Genomic DNA, 25,843 nt, shown 5'->3' with positions numbered 1-25,843 from the left:
AAAAACATCACTGCTCTAGAGGAGATCTGCATGGAGGAATGGGCCAACATAACAACAACAGTGTGTGGCAACCTTGTGAAGACTTACAGAAAACGTTTGACCTCTGTCATTGCCAACAAAGGATATATTACAAAGTATTGAGATGAAATTTTGTTTCTGACCAAATACTTATTTTCCACCATAATATGCAAATAAAATGTTAAAAAAACAGATAATGTGATTTTCTGGATTTTTTTTTCTCAGTTTGTCTCCCATAGTTGAGGTCTACCTATGATGTAAATTACAGACGCCTCTCATCTTTTTAAGTGGTGGAACTTGCACTATTGCTGACTGACTAAATACTTTTTTGCCCCACTGTATATATCCCACCAATCAAGCTGTTGAGAGTGAAGTTAAATGAAAAGTTTTTATTATTAACCAATTCTTAACAACATTACAATTTAAAAATCCGTAAGAAAACAAAAAAAATAAAATCACAAATCGTGATACACCGAATTTTCGTTCCGAACATGAAGGTGCCTGATGGGCGAAGAAATGTGAGACGGCATTGTCGGGTATGAGTTTTGGTGTGACGGGCCAAAGTGGGACACGGGGAAATTGGGCCGTCCTGGAGTTTGTGGCCAATAGGGTGGACAATATGCGGACTCTGGCCGCTCAATTGGACGTGAAGAAACCAACCGTGTGTTTTCATCTAAACTGCCATCCAATCCCTTACTAACAGCCTCAAAAATAAGACTCTCGGTTAAAGTTCACTGCCTTGCTTCCATTGTAGAAAGTTTATCAGCGATGTACAGTCCAAAACCCTCCAAAGCAGGGCTGGTTTTGCGCGTCAACACCTTTTTGGCCATGCTCAACAGTTCATGGGAGACGTCCGAGGTGGCTTTCCGCTTCCTTGAACCCTGCCTCCATTGACTCCGTGCAGGTGCAGCCTCCACTATTTCACTTGTGGAGCAGTCCTGTGCATTGTCCTGTGCACTGTCCTGTCCACTGTCCTGTGCACTCTCCTCCTAGGGAGAAAATAAAAAAGGAAATTATTAAAAACAAAAAAGAAACGAGGTACACCAGCCTAACCGCATAAAAAATATATATTCGTATACATGTGAAAAGTTGCTATATATAGATGGTATGGGTTAAGAATGTCGCCATGTAATACATTTCTGCGACAGGGTTATGGTCTGTACAGAAAAATGATAAAACTTCGAATTCATGGTATAATCAGATGGAGACAAAGCTGAAAAATAATATCGAATTATAGGCCACATTGGTGAAACAGTGCTGCAAAGATGTACTTACTGGTTGCCCTTGTGAGTCCAGCTCGACGTGGTTCTGAGGTACTGTCGGTTCCACGGGTGCCAACAACCGCAAACACGTTGATGACCGTGGCACCTCTTGGTCCCGAAGAAAATTCAGGTAATCAAAATACCATAGCTTCGGGACATAAACCTCTTCTGTTGAAGACCCAGACTTGGAACTGTGAAGGACCTTATTGAGCTCCTTCCTCCAGACCGTGCGCAGCGCCTGAATTTTCTTCTTTACTACAGTTTCTGTGGCTTGCTCTTCCGGTGCATGGAGATTGTATAATTCGATCAGCTTGGAATATCCGGCCTTACGCTTTTCCCTGTTAGAATACTCAGGCGATTTTATTTTCCAAAGGCATGGGAAAGACTGGTAGATCTCCAGGAACTCGCGTATAAATTCTACACGATTAGACATCTGTAAAAATAAAAACAAAAAAAGTTAGGCGTTTGACAAATAGTACATTAAAACAGCTACAGTGAAAGGTGGACAAAACATAACAAAAAAAAACGTCACAGAGGTGCAAACGCCACTTTGAAAAACAGCATTCATTTTCCCATATGCCACGCCCTATGCCACCACCCGCTTCACTACAGCAGTCACACAAAGCACTCATGCCGACCATACATTGTTCCATTTGCCACGCCCTAGGCCACCATAACCCACAACAGCGTACCACCCGCTTCACTACAGCAGTTGCACAAAGCACTCATGTCGAACATACATTGTTCCACCTGCCACGCCCTAGGCCACCATAACCCAAAACAGCGAACCACCACATACATACAAGCAGCCGCACAAAGCGCTCTTGCTGACCACACATTGTTCCATTTGCCATGCTCTAGCCCACCATAACCCACAACAGCGAACCACCACATACATACAAGCAGCTGCACAAAGCGCTCATGCTGACCACACATTGTTCCATTTGCCATGCTCTAGCCCACCATAACCCAAATCAGGGAACCACCACATACATACAAGCAGCCGCACAAAGCGCTCATGCTGACCACACATTGTTCCATTTGCCATGCTCTAGCCCACCATAACCAAAATCAGGGAACCACAACATACATACAAGCAGCCGCACAAAGCGCTCATGCTGACCACACATTGTTCCATTTGCCATGCTCTAGCCCACCAGTCACAACAGTGTACTACGAAGTGCTCCTGCCGACCATACAGCGTACCATCTGCCACGCTGTAGCCCTCCAGTCACAACAGCGTACCATCCGCTTCGCTTCAGCGGCGGAACGAAGTGCTCCTGCCGACCATACAGCATACCATCTGCCACGCTGTAGCCCTCCAGTCACAACAGCGTACCATCCGCTACGCTTCAGCAGCGGAACGAAGCACTCATGCCGACCATACAGCGTTACATCCACCACGCCCAAGCGGTTTACATACCTCGAAGCTGCGGTGCAAAGCGTGGTACTGTATATTCTGAGAAGTACAAAAATCCGATGTCCAGGTCCACCAAGTGTCCAAGTACGAAGTGAAGAAAGGAAATTTTGAAAGCAGTGAGGTGGCATTGGGAACAATAGCGCTCAGGTGACAAATTTTTCAACCAATTGTGTGCACAGAACCTTTGGCCTATCAGCACACTAGCTAGCAGCACAACACGCCCCTAGTGAACAACGTCACGCATAGATTATGCAAAATTTGCTCTGAATCGTCTTGTGTGACACGACCGTACGACTGTCCCATACGACTTCTACATCGCAAATACGTCATGAAATTATCGCTCCAGCGCCGTGCATCGTGAAGTGTGACCGCAGTCTACGATGTTGGAGCGATAATTAAGCGACGATGTAACGTCACAAATCGTGCCGTCGTAGCGATCAAAATTGCACTGTGTGACGGTACCCTAAACCTATCAAGACAATTATCCATGACTAAATTAAAGTCTCCCATACAAATGACGTGTGCATCTGGATACTTAAGGCAAAACTCATTGCCATCCGAAGGACTGATGTATTAGCCGGGGGAGGGTTATAGACACATAATATAACATATTCACAAGAGTTGATTAGTGCGTATAAAAAAAAACGACCCTGAGTCCCGCCAGGCCTCTCGAGCCTCCCATCTAACATCTCTGTGTATTAACAGCGAGACCCCTCTCGAATAGCTAGTGTGGAATGCGTGGAAATAGCATTGTACCCATGGTTTCTGTATGCACCGGGCCGTGTCCCTGGTCATATGTGTCTCCACCAAGGCCACGATGTGGGGATGATGGCATCTGATCTGTGAAAATACCATAATTTTTTTCCGGAGGGATTTAATACCCTGTATATTCCAGGTCATACATATTATTTCAGATCCCATACTTACTCATCAAAGTATGATATGCATTATTACTCAAATAAAGTTCAAATACAGCACACAGAGAGTTAGAATACAGTTGGCGGCAGTTTCTATCTAAATAACAAATAAAACCAATGTAAGAGAAAAAAACGGAACAAGATCCAAACAGTGTAGGAGCAGAGTCCTATGCTCCTATTGTCAAACAAGTAAGTGGATACCCCCGCTGAATTCAGTGTCCGATATTGTTGGTAAACTGGATGCGCAGAGAGAGAGCTCTATATAACATCATTAGAAGAATACTGCTTTATCAGGAACATATTAGGATTCCTTTGCACTGGACATCCCATGGGACCACAGCATTCAGCCACCTCCGCTGGATCTGTGAAAAATATAGAAGAAGCTTCGTAGACAACTCAGACTCAAGCTGGATAAATCATTGAATATATGACATTCTTGTCTCTGAGTTGCTCCTTAATCTCCATGATCCGTGCCCGCTGTTTCTGAAGTTCCATAGAGAAATCTGGAAAAATCGAGATTGTAGCATTGTTGAACTTGATGGGGCTTTTTAGCCGTGCCAGACGTAGAATAACATCTCTGTCCTTGCAATTAAGGATATGTGCCAGGAAAGGTCTAGGCGGAGCCCCAGGAGGGAGGGGCCTAGTAGGAACTCTATGAGCTCTTTCCACAGAGAACGTTGGAGAAAATTCATCTCCCAGAAAAGACCTAAGCCAGCCCTCCAGAAATTTCTCAGGTTGCTGACCTCTATTCTCTAAATCGTCTGCTTTTTGTTTCTAAACGTTTATAGAGCCAGCGACTTTTGCCAATTTTGCCTCCATAGGTTTAATGGTGTCTTCTATTTGAGACACTCTTGTCTCCACCTCTGTAATACGCCCCTTCATGGCCTGCATATCTTGCCGAAGACGCCCCATGTTATGTTTGCTAATGACAGGTGTTATGAAGGCAATCCAGAAACACAGTGTGCTTAGCGATCAGAGCGCACACAGTGATCTGACAAATACCCAAAAATACAAGAACGAGCTCTGAGACGTGGAAACTCTGTAGACTGCACACCTGATCCTATCCTAAACACAACTAAAAGCGGCTGTGGATTGCGCCTAACAACTACCTAGGCAACTCGGCACAGCCTAAGAAACTAGCTAGCCTGAAGATAGAAAAATAGGCCTGACTTGCCCCAGAGAAATTCCCCAAAGGAAAAGGCAGCCCCCCACATATAATGACTGTGAGTAAGATGAAAAGACAAAACGTAGGGATGAAATAGATTCAGCAAAGTGGGGCCCGATATTCTAGGACAGAGCGAGGACAGTAAAGCGAACTTTGCAGTCTACAAAAAACCCTAAAGCAAAACCACGCAAAGGGGGCAAAAAAAAACCACCGTGCCCAACTAACGGCACGGCGGTACACCCTTTGCGTCTCAGAGCTTCCAGCAAAACAAAAGACAAGCTGGACAGAAAAAAAGCAACAAAAAAGCAAAAAGCACTTAGCTATACAGAGCAGCAGGTCACAGGAACAATCAGGAGAAGCTCAGATCCAACACTGAAACATTGACAAGGAGCAAGGATAGCAGCATCAGGCGGAGTTAAGTATTGAAGCAGTTAACGAGCTCACCAGAACACCTGAGGGAGGAAGCTCAGAAGCTGCAGTACCACTTGTGACCACAGGAGTGAATTCAGCCACAGAATTCACAACAGCCCCACCTCAGTATGTACATCCTCTATTTTTTCGGTGAGGGATGTTCTGGTTAGGGATATATCAGACGCCTGTTTAAGAGTCAATTCTGCCTGTTCACGCTCCTCACTACCATCAGAGAGGCGATTTTTGCGTTGAGCTTGTGAGGGATTATTTCTGAGGGACCATGTACCATCAGAGGGGTTAACTCTGTTGAATTCTTTTAATTTGTCAGCAGCTCCTGATCCTTTAGAGCGATGCATGGTGGACAGCTATGTGGCACAGCAAATAAACTATTATATTTGTGAGGGTTCCACACAGATAAAGCAGGGCTGTTATAGGGTATTTATGTCATTAAACAGTTCTGTAGCCAATAGTTATAAATGTGGCAGCCCTGGATTTTCACCAGAGTGTCATATACAGTGGGGCAAAAAAGTATTTAGTCAGTCAGCAATAGTGCAAGTTCCACCACTTAAAAAGATGAGAGGCGTCTGTAATTTACATCATAGGTAGACCTCAACTATGTGAGACAAACTGAGAAAAAAAAATCCAGAAAATCACATTGTCTGTTTTTTTAACATTTTATTTGCATATTATGGTGGAAAATAAGTATTTGGTCAGAAACAAAATTTCATCTCAATACTTTGTAATATATCCTTTGTTGGCAATAACAGAGGTCAAACGTTTTCCGTAAGTCTTCACAAGGTTGCCACACACTGTTGTTAGTATGTTGGCCCATTCCTCCCTGCAGATCTCCTCTAGAGCAGTGATGTTTTTGGCTTTTCGCTTGGCAACACGGACTTTCAACTCCCTCCAAAGGTTTTCTATAGGGTTGAGATCTGGAGACTGGCTAGGCCACTCCAGGACCTTGAAATGCTTCTTACGAAGCCACTCCTTCGTTGCCCTGGCGGTGTGCTTTGGATCATTGTCATGTTGAAAGACCCAGCCACGTTTCATCTTCAATGCCCTTGCTGATGGAAGGAGGTTTGCACTCAAAATCTCACGATACATGGCCCCATTCATTCTTTCATGTACCCGGATCAGTCGTCCTGGCCCCTTTGCAGAGAAACAGCCCCAAAGCATGATGTTTCCACCACCATGCTTTACAGTAGGTATGGTGTTTGATGGATGCAACTCAGTATTCTTTTTCCTCCAAACACGACAAGTTGTGTTTCTACCAAACAGTTCCAGTTTGGTTTCATCAGACCATAGGACATTCTCCCAAAACTCCTCTGGATCATCCAAATGCTCTCTAGCAAACTTCAGACGGGACCGGACATGTACTGGCTTAAGCAGTGGGACACGTCTGGCACTGCAGGATCTGAGTCCATGGTGGCGTAGTGTGTTACTCATGGTAGGCCTTGTTACATTGGTCCCAGCTCTCTGCAGTTCATTCACTAGGTCCCCCTGCGTGGTTCTGGGATTTTTGCTCACCGTTCTTGTGATCATTCTGACCCCACGGGGTGGGATTTTGCGTGGAGCCCCAGATCGAGGGAGATTATCAGTGGTCTTGTATGTCTTCCATTTTCTAATTATTGCTCCCACTGTTGATTTCTTCACTCCAAGCTGGTTGGCTATTGCAGATTCAGTCTTCCCAGCCTGGTGCAGGGCTACAATTTTGTTTCTGGTGTCCTTTGACAGCTCTTTGGTCTTCACCATAGTGGAATTTGGAGTCAGACTGTTTGAGGGTGTGCACAGGTGTCTTTTTATACTGATAACAAGTTTAAACAGGTGCCATTACTACAGGTAATGAGTGGAGGAAAGAGGAGACTCTTAAAGAAGAAGTTACAGGCCTGTGAGAGCCAGAAATCTTGATTGTTTGTTTCTGACCAAATACTTATTTTCCACCATAAAATGCAAAAAAAATGATAAAAAAACAGACAATGTGATTTTCTGGATTTTTTTTTCTCAGTTTGTCTCCCATAGTTGAGGTCTACCTATGATGTAAATTACAGACGCCTCTCATCTTTTTAAGTGGTGGAACTTGCACTATTGCTGACTGACTAAATACTTTTTTGCCCCACTGTATATATCCCACCAATCAAGCTGTTGAGAGTGAAGTTAAATGAAAAGTTTTTATTATTAACCAATTCTTAACAACATTACAATTTAAAAATCCGTAAGAAAACAAAAAAAATAAAATCACAAATCGTGATACACCGAATTTTCGTTCCGAACATATGTATCTGGAGGGACCTGCGGCGTCTGCAGTGGCAGCAGCAGGGAGGGTGTTTCAAGAGCCCTCCAAGTAATGGTGCTGATGAGTCAAGTGTCTAAGTAATAGGGGAGCGCAGGGCTCAATTTTCCAGGGCACACACCGCACGTCCCCTCAGTATGTTCAGGATATATGTTCACCCTGCGAACAGCACTGTAGCAATGATAAACAGCGACGCGTCTCTTCCTGTTAGAGCGCGCACTCTAGAAATGGCTGTCGACCCACACAGGCGCTGTCCCCCCTCCTTTGCTACATAGCCACGCCCCCCAGTTAATCTTTATTTATACTTAATCATTATAAGAATTTAATCTTTAAATGTACTTATCCTTTGTATATTAAAATATACAAAAATGTACGCAATCATACTATGTCTTTAATTTTGCACTTTGAAATAAAATCATGTTATATCGCAAGTAGTAGCCTTCTTTAAAGCTATATCCGAACCTTAGTGATAAAAACGTAGCAATACAGACCCTCACCCTGTGTTGAGTATCATTACGCCCACGTTAAAGGGAGAGCGGGCATTCAGTGAGACGATCCCTGTATCTCTACGCACAGCTTAGATATCACTAAATGAAATATTGTTAGAATCTGTTTTGCTTTTGACCATCCGCCACCTTGTTGTGGTTTTCTAGCTGCTGGTCTTTTTCCCCCTGTTGCTGGGTTGTCTTAGGTCAGGTGATTGTATCGCGCTTTATTACCCAGCACCTGCCACCCAATCCTTGCTGGACAACAGTGTTAATCCGCTAGAGTTCTAGCTAGGTGCTTTGATAGCTTTCTGTGTTGGATTTTATGCAGTTCTGGGACCTCTGGTTCTGCTATCCTTAGTTTCTGTTTTCAGTTGGTATCTGCAGCCTTCTCTGTGTTTTCTATCAGGAGGTGACCTGTTTTTTATACCCAGTCCTTAGATCTTTTAGGGACCTCCTTCCCCTATCTATATGTCTTCGCTGAAATTAACCTAGGATCGTCGGTGGGTCTATTCGCAAGGAATGGGTCGCCCACTCCATCGCTAGTCTCAATGCAGGGTCAGTTTTCCCCCTTCTATGCTAGTTCTGTGTTGAAGTTCCGTAACAGTTTGTTCAACCACACATGTTTTTAAAGAAAATCCTCGGGGAGTGAATTACAGCGTGTGGGGATTATTATGTCTTTATTGCGAAGTGAACCCCAAATATGGGCATTTTCATTACATCCTGATGATCCCTGTTTGACATCAGTAAAAGCATTTTTTACTGCTGTGGGGTTGTTATGTGATGATTCTGATCGGGTCACATCAGATGAGGCAGAGCTCAACAGCTTAAACAGGGTTCTGTTGATGCTGAGGTATTGCACCCTGTTCAGGCGATGGTCCACAGAGGTCAAGTGGAATGACCCAGTACTCAAGAGACTGTTTATAGCAGGTTGGAGTGAAAGAGTTAAAGGTTTGCTCATTGCATATCCTGCACCTGATACTTTAGAAACTGCTATGCAGTTAGCTATCCATGTGGATAGAAGATTGAGAGACAGACGGAATGAAGAGAAGGCTCTTATAATTCTGGTCCCAGTCTCTCTGGATAGCCCCGTCGACAGCGGGGAACTCATGCAACTTGGGGCGATGTCCTCTCGTATTGTGGTAAAGCTGACCATTTTATTAAGCAATGTGAGGTTCGCATGAGGAAAGAAAAAAATATGGTCAGTAGGAGTAACACTCCAGTTCATATTGCGTTTTTACGGTCCGCAGGTGTGTGTTTTTTTTCTGGTAATACCACATATCATGGTCATTCCATTGATTTTCAGGTAATGGCGAATTGTGGTTCTGCACTTAATTTGATTGATCAACAATTCCTAGACAAATATAAGTTTGATTCTGAACCATTGTCATCTCCTATTCCTGTTGTGGCTATTGATAACACTCATCTGGAACATGGGTGTATTTCTCAGAGGTTACCGGGTTCCCACTTATTGTGAACATGGAACATCAGGAGTGTATAGACTTGTTTGTCCTTGCTAAATTACCTTGCCCAGTTGTCCTGGGTTTACCCTGGTTAAAAATGCACAATCCTTTGCTGGACTGGTCGTCTAGTACTATAAGGTCCTGGGGTCAGGGGTGTTATGGTAATTGTTGTAATGTTCACATTGCTGCTGTTGTGAAGAAGGAGCTACCTGAAGCCATTCAAGATTTCTGGAGGGTATTTTCGGAGGTTGAGTCGCAAGCTCTACCACCCCATAGAGATTACGACTGCGCTATTGAGTTCGTCCCAGGTGCCACACTTCCTGAGAGTCGTTTATTTAATCTGATGATTCCCGAGAGGGAGGCCTTAAAGGAATACCTACAGACTAGTTTAGCTGCAGGTCTTATAAGACCCTCTAAGTCCCCTGTGGCTGTAGGATTCTTTTTTGTCAAAAAGAAGGATGGGGGCCTTAGGCCGTGTCTGGATTTTCGGGAGATTAATAAGATCACTGTGCTCAATCCTTACCTGTTGCCGCTAATTCCGGATTTGTTTAACCAACTAACCCGAGCGAAGTGGTTCTCTCAGATTGACCTTCGTGGGGCATATAATTTGATGCGGGTTAAGGATGGCGATGAATGGAAGACAGCCTTTAATACCCCGGAATGTCATTTTGAGTGTCTGGTGATGTCTTTTGGCCTTACTAATGCGCCTGCGTTTTTTCAAAATGTAATTAATGACATTCTGAGGTCGTTGTAAATATAGGAAAACTGACTGAACAGCAATCTAGTCTGAACTGGTGCATAACCAAAAAAGTCATATAGCAAATAGATCAATGGCTGCACTCAAAATTTACTGTGCTAAAGCATTCTGAGGTTGTTGATCGGTAGGAGTTTTATTGTTTGTTTGGATTATATTTTGATCTATTCACCTGAACTGGAGTCGCATTGGCAGAGAGTCCGCAAAGTTCTACAGATTTTGAGTGAAAACTCACTCTTTGCTAAATTGGAGATGTGCGAGCTTGCGGAACAGAAAATGCTTTTTTTTGGGTACCTTGTCTCCAGTGATGGGTTTGAGATGGACCCGATGAAGGTTCAGGCAGTGCTGGTAATTAGGATTTAGGGTTTGCTAATTATTACAGAAAATTCATAAAGAATTTTTCTGTGATCGCTAAGCCTATAACTTAAGGCTTTTGAGCATCTCAAGGAGAGGTTTAGCTCTGCTCCTGTTTTGATCCAGACAGATGAGATGAAGCCATTTCTGGTAGAGGTTGATGCCTCTTCAGTAGGGGTGGGGGCAGTTCTGTCCCAGGAGGGAGAGGATGGGGTGCATCCCTGTGCTTTGTTTTCTAAAAAAATTTTGGAGACTGAGCTCAACTATGATGTTGGGAACAGAGAGTTGCTGGCTATTAAACTCGCGTTTGAGCACTGGCGACATTTTTTGGAGGGGGCTAGACATCCAATACAGGTTTTTACTAATCATAAGAATATGATATATCTGGATGCTGCTAAACGTTTGAATGCCCGTCAAGGTAGGTGGGCACTGTTTTTTGCCCAGTTTAATTTCTCTGTAAAATATATCCCTGGGACAAAGAATGTTACAGCGAATGCTTTGTCACATAGTTTCTCTCCAGCAGTTAATACTGAGAAGGAGGAATGTATTTTGCAGAGAGGGGTGGTGGTGGCAGCATTGGGTTCTGAGTTGGAGAGTAGCATCCTAGAGGCCCAGAATGCTGCACCAACTAACATTTCATATGATAAATTACTTGTGCTTAGAGCCTTGCGGAGAGCTTTGTTTGCTGAATGTCATGAGTCTCAGTTGGCGGGTCATCCAGAGATTTAGGAAACTAGAAAGTCGATCGGTTGAAGTTTCTGGTGGCCAGGGCGGCTAAGAGATCATCCAGATTGAATGGATGGATTACTGTTTAATATAGTAACATAGTAACATAGCAAGGCTGAAAAAAGACATTTGCTCATCCAGTTCAGCCTATATTCCATCAGAATAAATCCTCAGAACTACGTCATTCTAAAGATCCTAATCACCGTAAGCAGGGCCGTATTTAGAATTTCTGCTGCCTTAGGCACTTTTAGTGCTCCCTCCCCCATTGGTGAGTATTACACTATCGGCAGTGACTTTGGCAAAAATAGCTGATGTGAAAGTAGACTTTTGCAGCAGATCCGGCAGTTTTTCGGCATCTGCCGCGTAACGGATCACTTATGGCAACAGTGCATTCGGCCTCATTCATTCCCTATGGGATGTGCGGACATGTGCTGCACTTGCGGTTTTGCAACGATCCGGCAAATGCAGTAATTGCAGCAATGGAAGAAAAACGCTGCTAGCAGTGTTTTTTTGTCTCACCACAAGTGCAAAACTGCAAGTGCCGCACATGTCCGCAAGTACCTGTCCCTGCACCTTGCTAGCTTATCCCTAACTATTCCTCCTTGACCTAAAACTACACTATGCTTTAGAAAAACAATGTATTAACTGACATATTCCTATGATATTGAGGGCTCCAGGCTCCGGCGTAGACTTGGATGGGCAATCTCTGAGTCTCCATTCTCTCTGTGCACACCCTCAGTCCCTGCCTCACTGCCTGTGCTGCACTGTGCACAGACCTCCCTCCACCAGACCCGGTAATCACTGCTCACAGTAGCATACCGGAAGAGGTGTATCTAGGTTTTCTTGCACTCGGGGCAAGAATTCATTTTGGCCTATCCCACGCCAAGATCATATGCGATTTGCACTTAGCCATGTACCCACAAGCTCTTCTCTCTAATGCTCTCAATGATCAGTGAAAAACTGAGAGAAGCAGAAGAGAAGCTTGTTGTGACAGGATGACAAGTATGAAAATCACATATGAGTGAAGTGTTCATGTGATGACTACAGGAACCTGCAGAGCTGAATCCTGACATCGCAGGCTTCAGAATTCTCACAACCAATGCACTGCACACTTTTAGGATTTTACCTTGCCGGTGGACAGTCATGTCAGCACAAGCATGTGATTTGTGTACTTCTGACCACATTCCGACTAGACGTGCCCGGCCTAACTCAGTTCATTTTCATTGAGTGAGGCCACATATGTCTAGTCAGCATGTGACCGCATGTATGTATATCCCCAGCACGAGAGAATCCTGACAGCATGCAGTGCACATTGTGATAAGTCAGAAGTCTGCAGTCACAAACAAAGACTGTATAACAGAAAGATGGAGGGCACCATCAAACACAATAACGAAAAAACAGGGGTACAACCCACAGCATGACCTATAGTAAGATCCGTAACCACCAAGAAAAAGATGTCATGCTATATATAGGGGACCACCAACAAATAAACCAAAGTATATAGAAATAACTACAAATATTTTATTATGTCGATCAAAAACATACAAACGACACTACAGTTTAAGAACATTTAAAAACACACACAAGTGTAACATCATAGATTCCAGATTTTAGGTGTATTCCAGTATATATAACAGCACTTTATATATGCACTCCAATACTGGGGGCTTTACTCAGGATAATTTACTAGCTGCACTCTAAGTCTATGTGTACACACCCTATAACGTTGGTTCCCCTTAGGATTGTATGCCCGGCTTGAGGGCCACTTTAATTTCCAGACATGGTCTGTGTATAGGTGGGATATGTGTAACAGCATTCTACACGTATTCCGGTACTGGGGGCTTTTTTCAGGATAACTCACTAGCTGGACTCTAGGCTTGTGTGTACTGTTTATCTCCATGCTCTGTTGTACATAAACACTTGGCACTAGTCCAATGTATCAATGGGACTACTCTTATGCATAATAATATCTAAATGCTGCGAGCTGGGCCAGGTATATATATAAAATTTCATCTTTTGGTATTATATCTTGAAGGTTTTGTTCTATCATTTTGAAAAATTTGTTTACAGGACAGTTGTACCCATGAATTAAACATTTTCTGTACCTTCATCATATTACATGTCCAGGGGGAGGTTCCTTATTGGAATCTATGATGCTACACTTGTGTGTGTTTTTAAATGTTCTTAAACTGTAGTGTCGTTTGTATGTTTTTGATCGACATAATAAAATATTTGTAGTTATTTCTATATACTTTGGTTTATTTGTTGGTGGTCCCCTATATATAGCATGACATCTTTTTCTTGGTGGTTACGGCACAAACAAAGACTGCAGACTCATCACAAACCTGGACATTCCCTTTAATGCTCCTAACAAATAAAAACATGAGTCAGTTAGTATCACAAATAACATTTATATCCAGGTACCTTAGGTGTTATCTCTGGAGTCATTCTCCTTCTTTTCTTCATCTTGTCCACACCCCATGATAAGTTTTCTCATCCACAGCTCATCTCTGCAGACTTCCATCTTCTCTGCTCTTTTGCAGAATATCTCCACATGATGCCTTTAAAGATACAAGTGTCATTATAATGCTCATGAATAAAAAATTGCCCCTCACTATATTGTTTGCACAAAATATGACCCCCACATTGTCCCTCTTATGGTGCATGCTCTACACACTGTCCTCTCCTTTCCATACCAGCCCCCTCTTCTCACTGTCCTCTCACAATGTGTATTTATACTGTACTCTCTCATCACACTTCCCCTCCTTGGTATATTGTCCCCTCTCTCCTCATACTGTCTCCTCTCACATCCCCCTGTTCACCATACTGTCTCCTCATATATTTAACCCCTCACTTTCTATACTGCCTGCTCACCTGACTCCCCATTCTGTGTCTGCACACATCCCATCACCCTCACGCCCTGTACTCTGTCCACATACATTTTTCACATCTCTACTCATACTGTGTCCACATAGATTCCCCCTTTCGCTCCCCATACTGTCTGCACCCATTCCCACATACTGTTTCCTCATATATGCCCCCATACTGTTTCCTTATACATGCCCCCCACTCCCCATACTGTTTCCTCATACATGCCCCCCATTCCCCATACTGTTTCCTCATACATGCCCCTCATTCCCCCATACTGTTTCCTCATACATGCCCTCATTGCCCAGTACTGTTTCCTCATACATGTCCCCATTCCCCCTTACTGTTTCCTCATACATGCCCCCAATTCCCCCTTACTGTTTCCTCATACATGCCCTAATTCCCCCTTTCTGTTTCCTCATACATGCCTCCCACTTCCCATACTGTTTCCTCATACATGCCCCCCCATTCCCCATACTGTTTCCTCATATATGCCCCTCATTCCCCCATACTGTTTCCTCATACATGCCCTCATTGCCCAGTACTGTTTTCTCATACATGCCCCCCATTCCCCAGTACTGTTTCCTCATACATGCCCCCATTCCCCCATACTGTTTCCTCATACATGCCCCCCATTCCCCCATACTGTTTCCTCATAGATGCCCCGAATTTTTCACATCTCTACTTATACTGTGTCCACATACATTCCCCCTTTCGCTCCCCATACTGTATGCACCCATCCCCACATACTGTTTTCTCATACATGCCCCCATTCCCCCGTACTCTTTCCTTATACATGCCCCCATTCCCCCATACTGTTTCCTCATAAATGCCCCCCATTCCCCAATACTGTTTCCTCATACATGCCCCCATTCCCCCATACTGTTTGCTCATACATGCCCCCATTCCCCTGTACTGTTTCCCCATCTCCCCCTTTGCTTTTCATTTTGTGTCCTCAAATCTCCCACACACATTAAATCCCCCCATCCCCACTCCATTTCTCCCAACACATAATAAATCTCCCCATCCCCACTCCAATTCCGCCCCCCCCCCCCCCTTGCACTTAATCTTTGGTGTCTTGTGCTCCACTGGAGCATTTACCACCAGTGTTCTCCTCTGCAGCGCGAGTGATTAACTTCAGCAGCGTGATCACATGATCTGGTCACGCTGCTCACGTCGCTCTGACCCGGCAGTCAGAGCCTCAGTTGTACTCACTTCGGTAAGGTGCGAGTACAATTGATCTCTGGGCAGGGGCGAACACTGACAGCTTGGGGCCCCTGTGCAAGAACTGTGTCTGGGCCCCCCTTCTTTTATGGCGACATAGCTATATATACAGGGTGGTCCAAAAGTAGGTGGACAGAAAATAATAACATTTATTTAGATTTATTATTATTATTTATTTTGAATTTTTATTCTGTTAAACCAGAGAGTTATGTGACACAAAATAGTTAATAAATAACATTTCCCACATGTCTACTTTACATCAGCTCAATTTTGGAAACTATTTTTTTTATTTTGCTAGGAAGTTAGAAGGGTTAAAAGTTGACCAGCGATTTCTCATTTTTACAACAAAATTTACAAAACTATTTTTTTTAGTGAACACCTCACATTTGAAGTCAGTTTGAGGGGTTCTTTATGGTTGAAAATACCCAAAAGTGACACCATTCTAAAAACTGCACCCCTTATGATGCTCAAAACCACATTTAAGAAGTTTATTGACCCTTCAGGTTTCACAGCAGCAGAAGCAACATGGAAGAAAAAATGAATATTTTAACTTTTTAGGCTACTTTCATACTAGTCCGTCGGTTCGGGCCGTCGCAAACCGTCGGCCCAACGTACCAACGGACATTGTGTTAAATTAGCATAACGTGGGCAGCGGATGCAGTTTTACAACGCATCCGCTGCCCGTTGTGAGGTCCGGGGAGGAGGGGACGGAGTTTCGCAAATGGCGGACTCGACGCACAAAAAAAGTTACATGGAACGTTTTTTTGTGCCGAGTGTCCGCCAAAACACGACGCATCCATTGCACGACGGATGCGACGTGTGGCCATACGTCGCAATGCGTCGGCTAATGCAAGTCTATGGAGAAAAAATGCATCCTGCGGGCACATTTGCAGGATGCGTTTTTTCTCCAAAATGACGCATTGCGACGTACAGCAAACAACGCTAGTGTGAAAGTAGCCTTAGTCACAAAAATGATCTTTTAGCAACAATTTTTTTATTTTCCCAAGGGTAAAAGGAGAAAGTGGACCACAAAAGTTGTTGTCCAGTTTGTCCTGAGTACTCTGATTCCTCATATGTGGGGGTAAACCACTGTTTGGGCACACGTCAGAGCTCGGAAGAGAAGTAGTGACGTTTTGGAATGCAGACTTTGATGGATTAGTCTGCGGGCATCATGTTGCATTTGCAAAGCCCCTGATGTACCTAAACAGTAGAAACCCCCCACAAGTGACTCCATTTTCGAAACTAGACCAACCAAGTATCTTATCTAGATGTGTGGTGAGAACTTTGAACCCCAAAAACCATGTTTGATAAATGTCCCCCTTCATAACCCTATTACACATACTGTCCACCTACTTTTGGACTACCCTGTATATAGTCAAACACACATACTTGTGTATATATTATATACTGTATATACTCTAGTATAAGCCGACCCGAGTATAAGCTGAGGCACCTAATTTTGCCACGAAAAAAACAAGTATAACCGGGTATGTATTGCCCCTCATTCCTATCCCGGTATGTGAGGTTCCCCCATCCTGTCCTGCTCTGTGTGGCTCCCCCTGTTGTATGCATGGCTCTGCTCCCCCCTCCCATCTTGTATGTATGACTCTGCTCCCCCTGTCCCATCTTGTATGCATGGCTCTGCTCCCCCATCCCATCTTGTATGCATGGCTCTGCTCCCCCATCCCATCTTGTATGCATAGCTCTGCTCCCCCTGTCTCATCTTGTATGCATGGCTCTGCTCCCCCCGTCCTATCTTGTATGTATGGCTCTGCTCCCCCATCCCATCTTGTATGTATGGCTCTGCTCCCCTGTCCCATCTTGTATGCATGGCTCTGCTCCCCGTCCCATCTTGTATGCATGGCTCTGCTCCCCCATCCCATCTTGTATATATGGCTCTGCTCCCCCATCCCATCTTGTATGCATGGTTCTGCTCCCCCGTCCCATCTTGTATGCATAGCTCTGCTCCCCCATCCCATCTTGTATGCATGGCTGTGCTCCCCCATCCCATCTTGTATGCATGGCTCTGCTCCCTCCATCTTGTATGCATGGCTCTGCTCCCCCTGTCCCATCTTGTATGCATGGTTCTGCTCACTCCATCCCATCTTGTATGTATGGCTCTGCTCCCCCATCCCATTTTGTATGCATGGCTCTGCTCACCCCCGTCCCATCTTGTATGCATGGCTCTGCTCCCTCATACCATCTTGTATGCATGGCTCTACTCCCCCATCCCATCTTGTATGCATTGCTCTGCTCCCCCTGTTCCATCTTGTATGCATGGCTCTGCTCCCCCAGTCCCATCTTGTATGCATGGCTCTGCTCCCCATCCCATCTTGCATGCATGGCTCTGCTCCCCCTGTCCCATCTTGTATACATGGCTCTGCTCCCCCTGTCCCATCTTGTAGGCATGGCTCGGCTCCCCCGGTCCCATCTTGTATGCATGGCTCTGCTCACTCCAGTCCCATTTTGTATGCATGGCTCTGCTCCCCCCTGTCTCATCTTGTATGCATAGCTCTGCTCCCTGGTCCCATCTTGTATGCATGGCTTTGCTCTCCCTGTCCCATCTTGTATGCATGGCTCTGCTCCCCCCATCCCATCTTGTATGCATGGCTCTGCTCCCCCGTCCCATCTTGTATGTATGGCTCTGCTCCCCCATACCATCTTGTATGCATGGCTCTGCTCCCCCCATTCCATCTTGTATATATGGCTCTGCTCCCGCATCCCATCTTGTATGCATGGCTCTGCTCCACTCATCTTGTATGCATGGCTCTGCTCCCTCCATCTTGTATGCATGGCTCTGCTCCCCCTGTCCCATCTCGTATGCATGGCTCTGCTCCCTCATACCATCTTGTATGCATGGCTCTACTCCCCCATCCCATCTTGTATGCATAGCTCTGCTCCCCCTGTTCCATCTTGTATGCATGGCTCTGCTCCCCCAGTCCCATCTTGTATGCATGGCTCTGCTCCCCATCCCATCTTGCATGCATGGCTCTGCTCCCCCTGTCCCATCTTGTATACATGACTCTGCTCCCCCTGTCCCATCTTGTATGCATGACTCTGCTCCCCATCCCATGTTGCATGCATGGCTCTGCTCCCCCTGTCCCATCTTGTATACATGGCTTTGCTCCCCCTGTCCCATCTTGTAGGCATGGCTCGGCTCCCCCGGTCCCATCTTGTATGCATGGCTCTGCTCACTCCAGTCCCATTTTGTATGCATGGCTCTGCTCCCCCCTGTCTCATCTTGTATGCATAGCTCTGCTCCCTGGTCCCATCTTGTATGCATGGCTTTGCTCTCCCTGTCCCATCTTGTATGCATGGCTCTGCTCCCCCCATCCCATCTTGTATGCATGGCTCTGCTCCCCCGTCCCATCTTGTATGTATGGCTCTGCTCCCCCATACCATCTTGTATGCATGGCTCTGCTCCCCCCATTCCATCTTGTATATATGGCTCTGCTCCCGCATCCCATCTTGTATGCATGGCTCTGCTCCACTCATCTTGTATGCATGGCTCTGCTCCCTCCATCTTGTATGCATGGCTCTGCTCCCCCTGTCCCATCTTGTATGCATGGCTCTGCTCCCTCCATCCCATCTTGTATGTATGGCTCTGCTCCCCCATCCCATCTTGTATGCATGGCTCTGCTCACCCCCGTCCCATCTTGTATGCATGGCTCTGCTCCCTCATACCATCTTGTATGCATGGCTCTACTCCCCCGTCCCATCTTCTATGCATAGCTCTGCTCCCCCTGTTCCATCTTGTATGCATGGCTCTGCTCCCCCAGTCCCATCTTGTATGCATGACTCTGCTCCCCATCCCATGTTGCATGCATGGCTCTGCTCCCCCTGTCCCATCTTGTATACATGGCTTTGCTCCCCCTGTCCCATCTTGTAGGCATGGCTCGGCTCCCCCGGTCCCATCTTGTATGCATGGCTCTGCTTCCTCCAGTCCCATCTTGTATGCATGGCTCTGCCCCCCCCTGTCTAATCTTGTATGCATAGCTCTGCTCCCTGGTCCCATCTTGTATGCATGGCTTTGCTCCCCCTGTCCCATCTTGTATGCATGGCTCTGCTCCCCCCGTCCCATCTTGTATGCATGGCTCTGCTCCCCCGTCCCATCTTGTATGTATGGCTCTGCTCCCCCATCCCATCTTGTATGCATGGCTCTGCTCCCCCCATTCCATCTTGTATGTATGGCTCCCCCATCCATCCCCCATCCTCCCCCATCCTCTTCCGTCCTCCCCCCATCCTCCTCCGTCCTCCCCCCATCCTGGATGGGCATTGACCCCAGACTTTAATTTAAAAAAAAACAAAAAACAACTTGCTCAGGTGCCGCCCCCCCCCAGCATCCTGGCGCCCTAGGCACATGCCCTCAAGTGTCTAGTGGCAAACACGACCATGACTGTTAGATACAATATTGTTACCCTCCAGGAAGACATCCAGGCCTCTCTTGAATCCCTCGACTGAGTTCGACATCACCACCTCCTCATGCAAGGAATTCCAGATTCTCACTGCCCTAACAGTAAAGAATCCTCTTCTATGTTGGTGGAAAAACCTTCTCTCCACCAGATGCAGAGAATGCCCCCATGTGGCTGAGTCGCCCACAAGGGCAGGGGGGTACTAGGTATTAAACTATTAAAGGGGATGTCACGGTGGCTGCGACCCGGTCCGTGGCCCTGGGACTCACTGTAAAAGAGGAACGGTCTTTAAAGGGGAATTGCGATAAAGTCTGTCGGGATGCCACCTGCGGTGTTCGGTCAATAGGGGGACCGACGCTGCTTTAAAGGGGTCCTCTGGGGGATGTTGCAGCAATGATGGTAACGCTACCCAGAGGTGAAGCGAGGTCCCCAGGGCTCCCAAGGTGTATGGCGATGATGGATTATGCCAGTCAATGAGTAAAGGACACAGCATTGCAGTCTTCACCTGGTTTACTGAAGATGTAACAGGCCTCAGTCCAGGGTACAGACAACAGGCACATTAGGTGTCCAGGCAGCCCGGAAACAAGTGAAATCCCCTTGGCAAGTCAGGTTGGGAGCCTTCCACTTTGCGCTCGCTATAAGTCCCTTGCTGCCTGAAGTGTCCTAACATGGTCTTGGTTCTTTCCCCTGTCCTTGGACATGTACCTCTATGGTAGGCAGCTTGAGCCATTTCTTCTGGGGTCTCTGCACGGTGACTCCAGGCTCCAGAATGCTGCTGTACCACAGACTTAATGTGGGCAATGTATGTGTAGTTCTTTGCCCTCCGGTTCTGCTATGGGGCTTGGAGGCCCACTTGAGCCCTATTCTCTCCTCTGTGCTCCTTTCCCTTCCTTCCCTGCTCCAGACTAAACTGACTCCTTCTCCAAACCAGGATCTTTATTCAAGGAAGCTGCTGGTTGATACCTTTTAATGGCTAACTTTCCTAGAAATGAATGAATGAATGAATTTCCTAGAATGGCTTTCCTAGAAATAAAAATCTTAACACACTGCAGTTATCAGAGCTGTATCTTTTAACAGGCTGTAACCCTGTGCATCCAACCCATTATCCAATGATAGTTTCTAATACATTTGTGCAAACATTTAAGACTTTGAAGATACAGAAAATAAATCAGAGAATTGTAAAGTTTCCATTATACAATGAAACCCGTTTACAGTGGTGCTGGAAAGTTTGTGAACACTTCAGTATTTTCCAAGTTTCTGGATAAACTTGACCTAAAACTACATCATATTTTCGCTAACTGAAAGTCGATAAAGAAAGCGAAACCAAGCAAATGTGCCAAAAAATATTAGACTTATGGCAGTCATTTTTTCATTGAGAAAAATGATCCAATATCACATGTCTGCGAATGGAAAATGTACAGGAGCTTCTCACAAAATTAGAATATCATCAAAAAGTTAATTTATTTCAGTTCTTCAATACAAATATATTGAGTCATTACATATACTGAACATAGATCTCAGTAGGCCAACATTCCTAATTTTAAAATCATTTTTCAAGCTTGTGCTATAAAGTATTCTAATTTACTGAGATAATGACTTTTAATAATAATAATAATAATAATAATAATAATTTTATTTATATAGCGCCAACATATTCCGCAGCGCTTTACAAATTATAGAGGGGACTTGTACAGACAATAGATATTACAGCATAACAGAAATCACAGTTCAAAACAGATACCAAGAGGAGTGAGGGCCCTGCTCGCAAGCTTACAAACTATGAGGAAAAGGGGAGACACGAGGGGTGGATGGTAACAATTGCTTTAGTTATTTGGACCAGCCATTGTGTAAGGCTCGGGTGTTCATGTAAAGCTGCATGAACCAGTTAACTGCCTAAGTATGTAACAATACAGACACAGGGGGCTATTAACTGCATAAAGTGTATGAGAACATGATATGAGGAACATGATTATGGTTTTTTGGGGGGTTTTTTTTTTCATGATAGGTCACACAGGGATCGTTAGGTTAATGTGTTGAGGTGGTAGGCCAATCTGAACAAATGAGTTTTTAGGGCAAACTGTGGTGATTGGGGATTAATCGTATTAACCTAGGTAGTACATTCCAAAGAATCGGCGCAGCAAGTCTTGGAGACGGGAGTGGGAGGTTCTGATTATTGAGGATGCTAACCGGAGGTCATTAGCGGAGCGGAGGGCACGGGTAGGGTGGTAGACTGAGACCAGAGAGGGGATGTAGGGTGGTGCTGAGCCATGGAGTGCTTTGTGGATGAGGGTAGTAGTTTTGTACTGGATTCTGGAGTGGATGGGTAGCCAGTGTAATGACTGGCACAAGGTAGAGGCATCGGTGTAACGGTTGATGAGGAATATGATCCTGGCTGCAGCATTCAGCACAGATTGGAGCGGGGAGAGTTTGGCAAGAGGGAGGCCGATTAGTAGAGAGATACAATAGTCCAGGCGAGAGTGAATAAGTGAAACAGTAAGAGTTTTTGCAGAGTCGAAAGTAAGAAAAGGGCGAATTCTAGAAATGTTTTTGAGGTGCAGATAAGAAGAGCGAGCCAGTGATTGGATGTGGGGGGTGAATGAAAGCTCGGAATCAAGGATGACCCCAAGGCAGCGGGCATGTTGCTTTGGAGTAATGGTGGAACCACACACGGAGATGGCAATGTCAGGCAAAGGTAGGTTAGTAGAGGGAGCGAACACGAGGAGTTCAGTTTTTGACAGGTTCAGTTTCAGATAGAGGGAGGACATGATGTTAGAGACAGCGGTAAGACAATCACTGGTGTTTTCTAAAAAGGTCAGCGTGATAACAGGAGAAGAGGTGTATAATTGGGTGTCATCAGCATAGAGATGGTACTGGAAACCAAATCTACTGATTGTTTGTCCAATAGGGACAGTATACAAAGAGAAGAGGAGGGGGCCTAGGACTGATCCTTGAGGAACCCCAACAGTAAGGGGAAGGTGAGAGGAGGAGGAACCAGCAAAAGATACAGTGAAGGAGCGGTCAGAGAGATAGGAGGAGAACCAGGAGAGAACGGTGTCCTTGAGACCGATGGAGCGGAGCATAGTGAGGAGGAGCTGTTGATCCACAGTGTTGAATGCTGCGGAGAGATCCAAGAGAATTAGCATGGAGTAGTGACCATTAGGTTTAGTTGTTAATAGGTCATTAGAGACTTTAGTGAGGGCAGTTTCAGTAGAGTGTAAAGAGCGGAAGCCAGATTGAAGAGGGTCGAGAAGAGAGTTATCTGAGAGATAGCGGGTAAGACGGGAGTGGACCAGGCGTTCGAGGATTTTAGAGATGAAGGGAAGATTAGAGACAGGTCTATAGTTAGCGGCACAGTTTTGGTCGAGGGATGGTTTTTTAAGTAATGGATGTATGATGGCATGCTTACATTAGGAGGGAAAAATACCGGAAGTGAGAGAAAGGTTAAATATTTTTGTTAGGTGAGAGGTGACAGCCGGGGAAAGGGACTGGAGGAGATGTGACGGAATGGGGTCACTGGTGCAAGTGGTCGGGCAAGTAGATGCAAGGAGCCCGACTACTTCTTCTTCTGTAACTGGTTCAAAGTCAGAGAGTGAACTAGATGCAGTGGGGGAGGGAGGACAGTGCATGGTATGAAGAGATTGGGAGATGATTTCCTGTCGAATGTGGTCAATTTTTTCTTTGAAGTAATTGGCCAGATCGTCAGCGCGGAGATCCGTGGTTGGGGCCTGCTCTCTTGGGTTGAGTAGGTACTGGAAAGTGTCAAAGAGACGTTTAGGGTTATTTGAAAGTGAGGTGATCAGGGTGTTAAAATAGATTTGTTTGGAGAGGTGAAGGGCAGAGTTGTATGTTTTTAGCATGAACTTATAATGGATGAAATCTTCGGGTAGATTAGATTTTCTCCACAGACCTTCGGCGCACCTTGAGCACCGCTGCAGGAAACGTGTTTGCAGTGTGTGCCACGGTTGTAACCGTCTGTGCTAAGTTGTTCTATGTATAGACTTTTGGGTTTTCATTTGTCTGTAAGCCATAATCATCAACATTAAGAGAAATAAACATTTGAAATAGATCACTCTGTTTGTAATGACTCTATATAATATGAGTTTCACTTTTTTTTATTGAAGAACTAAAATAAATTACTTTTTGATGATATTCTAATTTTATGAGAAGCACCTGTATGTGAACATTTGTTTCAGCCAGGCCATTAGGTGCAGGCAAACAAGGTAAATGCCTAGGACGCCTACCCATAAAGGGGACCACCTGCTTCTGCAGCTCCTTTATGAACTGCACAGAGGATGTACAGCATTACTTATGGTGAATAATAATGTACATGTTATGTGGTCTCTGAGCATCTCTCTCCCCCTCCCCATCAGTCTCCTATAAGAAATTGAGAGTGAGGGGGAAGTGCTGTATCACAGCACAGTAAACTTTAGAGGGAGCTGGCTGCAGTCCTGTGTCCCCCTCCTCCTCATCACGGCTGATGGTAAACGACTGCCCTGGAATCTGCAGAAGCGAAGCAGCAGGATCTGGTAAGTATATCTAGATATGTGTATTTGTGTGTGTACATGTGCACAATACAGTGTATGTGTCTGTATATGTGTATATATTATGCATTTGTATGTGTGTACATATATAGAGTATACAAGTGCTTCTTACAAAATTAGAAAATTATCAAAAAGTTAATTTATTTCAGTTCTTCAATACAAAAATTGAAACTCATAAATTATATAGAGTCATTACAAACAGAGTGGTCTATTTCAAGTGTTTATTTCTGTTAATGTTGATGATTATGGCATACAGACAATGAAAACCCAAAAGTTATTATCTGAGTAAATTAGAATACTTTATAACACCAGCTTGAAAAATGATTTTAAAATCCGAAATGTTAGCCTACCCTACTGAAATGTATATTCAGTAAATGCACTCAATACTTGGTTGGGGCTCCTTTTGCATCAATTACTGCATCAATGCGGTGTGGCATGGAGGCGATCAGCCTGTGGCACTGCTGAGGTGTTATGGAAGCCCAGGTTGCTTTGATAACAACCTTTGCCTGGTCTGCATTGTCGGATCAGGTGTCTCTCATCTTCCTCTTGACAATACCCCATAGATTCTCTATGGGGTTAAGGTCAGGTGAGTTTGCTGGCCAATCAAGCACAGTGATACTGTTGTTTTTAAACCAAGTATTGATACAACATTAACAGAAATAAACACTTGAAATCGATCACTCTGTAATGACTCTATATAATATATGAGTTTCACTTTTTGTACTGAAGAACTGAAATAAATTAACTTTTTGATGATATTCTAATTTTGTGAAAAGCACTTGTAGTATGATTGTATATCTGTGGTGTGTACGCCTGTGCATATATATTAGGGCCGGCATTATGACCAAGCAAACTAGACTGCTGCCTAGGACCCCCAGGCACAGAAGGGTCCCCTGCTGCGATGGAGCTTACAATTCAAATAACACAAGGCAGTGCTTCGCTCAATCAGAGACAGAGGTCTCAGCTTCTGCTCTCCTACAGTGTGAGTCTTGGCCTGTGTAGTGTTTCCTAGTGTTATTTATAGTTCCATAGTGATTGAAGAGGCAGAAAAATATTTAGAATTGAGAGTCCTCAGTGGTTGATACCTTTTAATGGCTAGCTGAAAAGATGGTAACAAATTGCAAGCTTTGGAGACTACACAGAAGAGGCAGAAGCAGTCATGCATGTACTACTGACATTTTCTCATGTTCTGGCTTATAATCTATACTGTGTCCTGACAGCTGCTGCTAAGTGTCAGGACTCAGAGCTTACTAAGTGACACCTGACCACTGACATAGTCCTCAAGTTGCACAACAGTGCCTGTCATGACATAGCGCAGTAGTTGTGCTGCCGCCCAGGAGAAGTGTACCCATAGAAAACACTACAGCACTGGTGGTCACTGGTGAGTTTATTTACTGCACCTCAACACCAGTCACACACTGCACAGCAACCAATCCTCCAATGTTATTATTATTTATTATTATTAATTAGTATTATAGCGACATTTATTCCATGGCACTTTAAGGCTATGTGCGCACATTGCAAATTTGCGTG

The 25,843-nt window shown here is 44.8% G+C and overlaps 2 protein-coding genes across 2 annotated transcripts in view; one reads left to right on the top strand and one right to left on the bottom strand.

Annotated features, from left to right (window-relative positions):
- Positions 1 to 497: 497 nt before the first annotated feature.
- On the bottom strand, positions 498 to 2,307 carry LOC138657920 (uncharacterized). Its single transcript, XM_069745519.1, has 2 exons — positions 1,294 to 2,307; positions 498 to 1,007 (listed from the first exon to the last, which is right to left on the bottom strand). Exons 1-2 carry the CDS (start codon positions 1,711 to 1,713, stop codon positions 750 to 752), a joined length of 678 nt encoding a protein of 225 aa, XP_069601620.1. The 5' UTR covers positions 1,714 to 2,307; the 3' UTR covers positions 498 to 749.
- A 21,856-nt stretch (positions 2,308 to 24,163) lies between these two features.
- LOC138677201 (solute carrier family 46 member 2-like) overlaps positions 24,164 to 25,843 on the top strand; it is a 95,073-nt gene continuing 93,393 nt past the window's right edge. Inside the window, exon 1 of the mRNA XM_069767149.1 lies at positions 24,164 to 24,295. The gene's annotated coding sequence lies outside the window, so the exon portion shown is untranslated. The remainder of the gene's footprint in view (positions 24,296 to 25,843) is intronic.

This window comes from Ranitomeya imitator, chromosome 1 (genome assembly GCF_032444005.1).
Source record: "Ranitomeya imitator isolate aRanImi1 chromosome 1, aRanImi1.pri, whole genome shotgun sequence".
Taxonomy (NCBI): domain Eukaryota; kingdom Metazoa; phylum Chordata; class Amphibia; order Anura; family Dendrobatidae; genus Ranitomeya; species Ranitomeya imitator.
The sequence above is the reverse complement of the archived record's forward strand: the minus strand, read 5'-3'. Positions and strand labels throughout refer to the sequence as shown.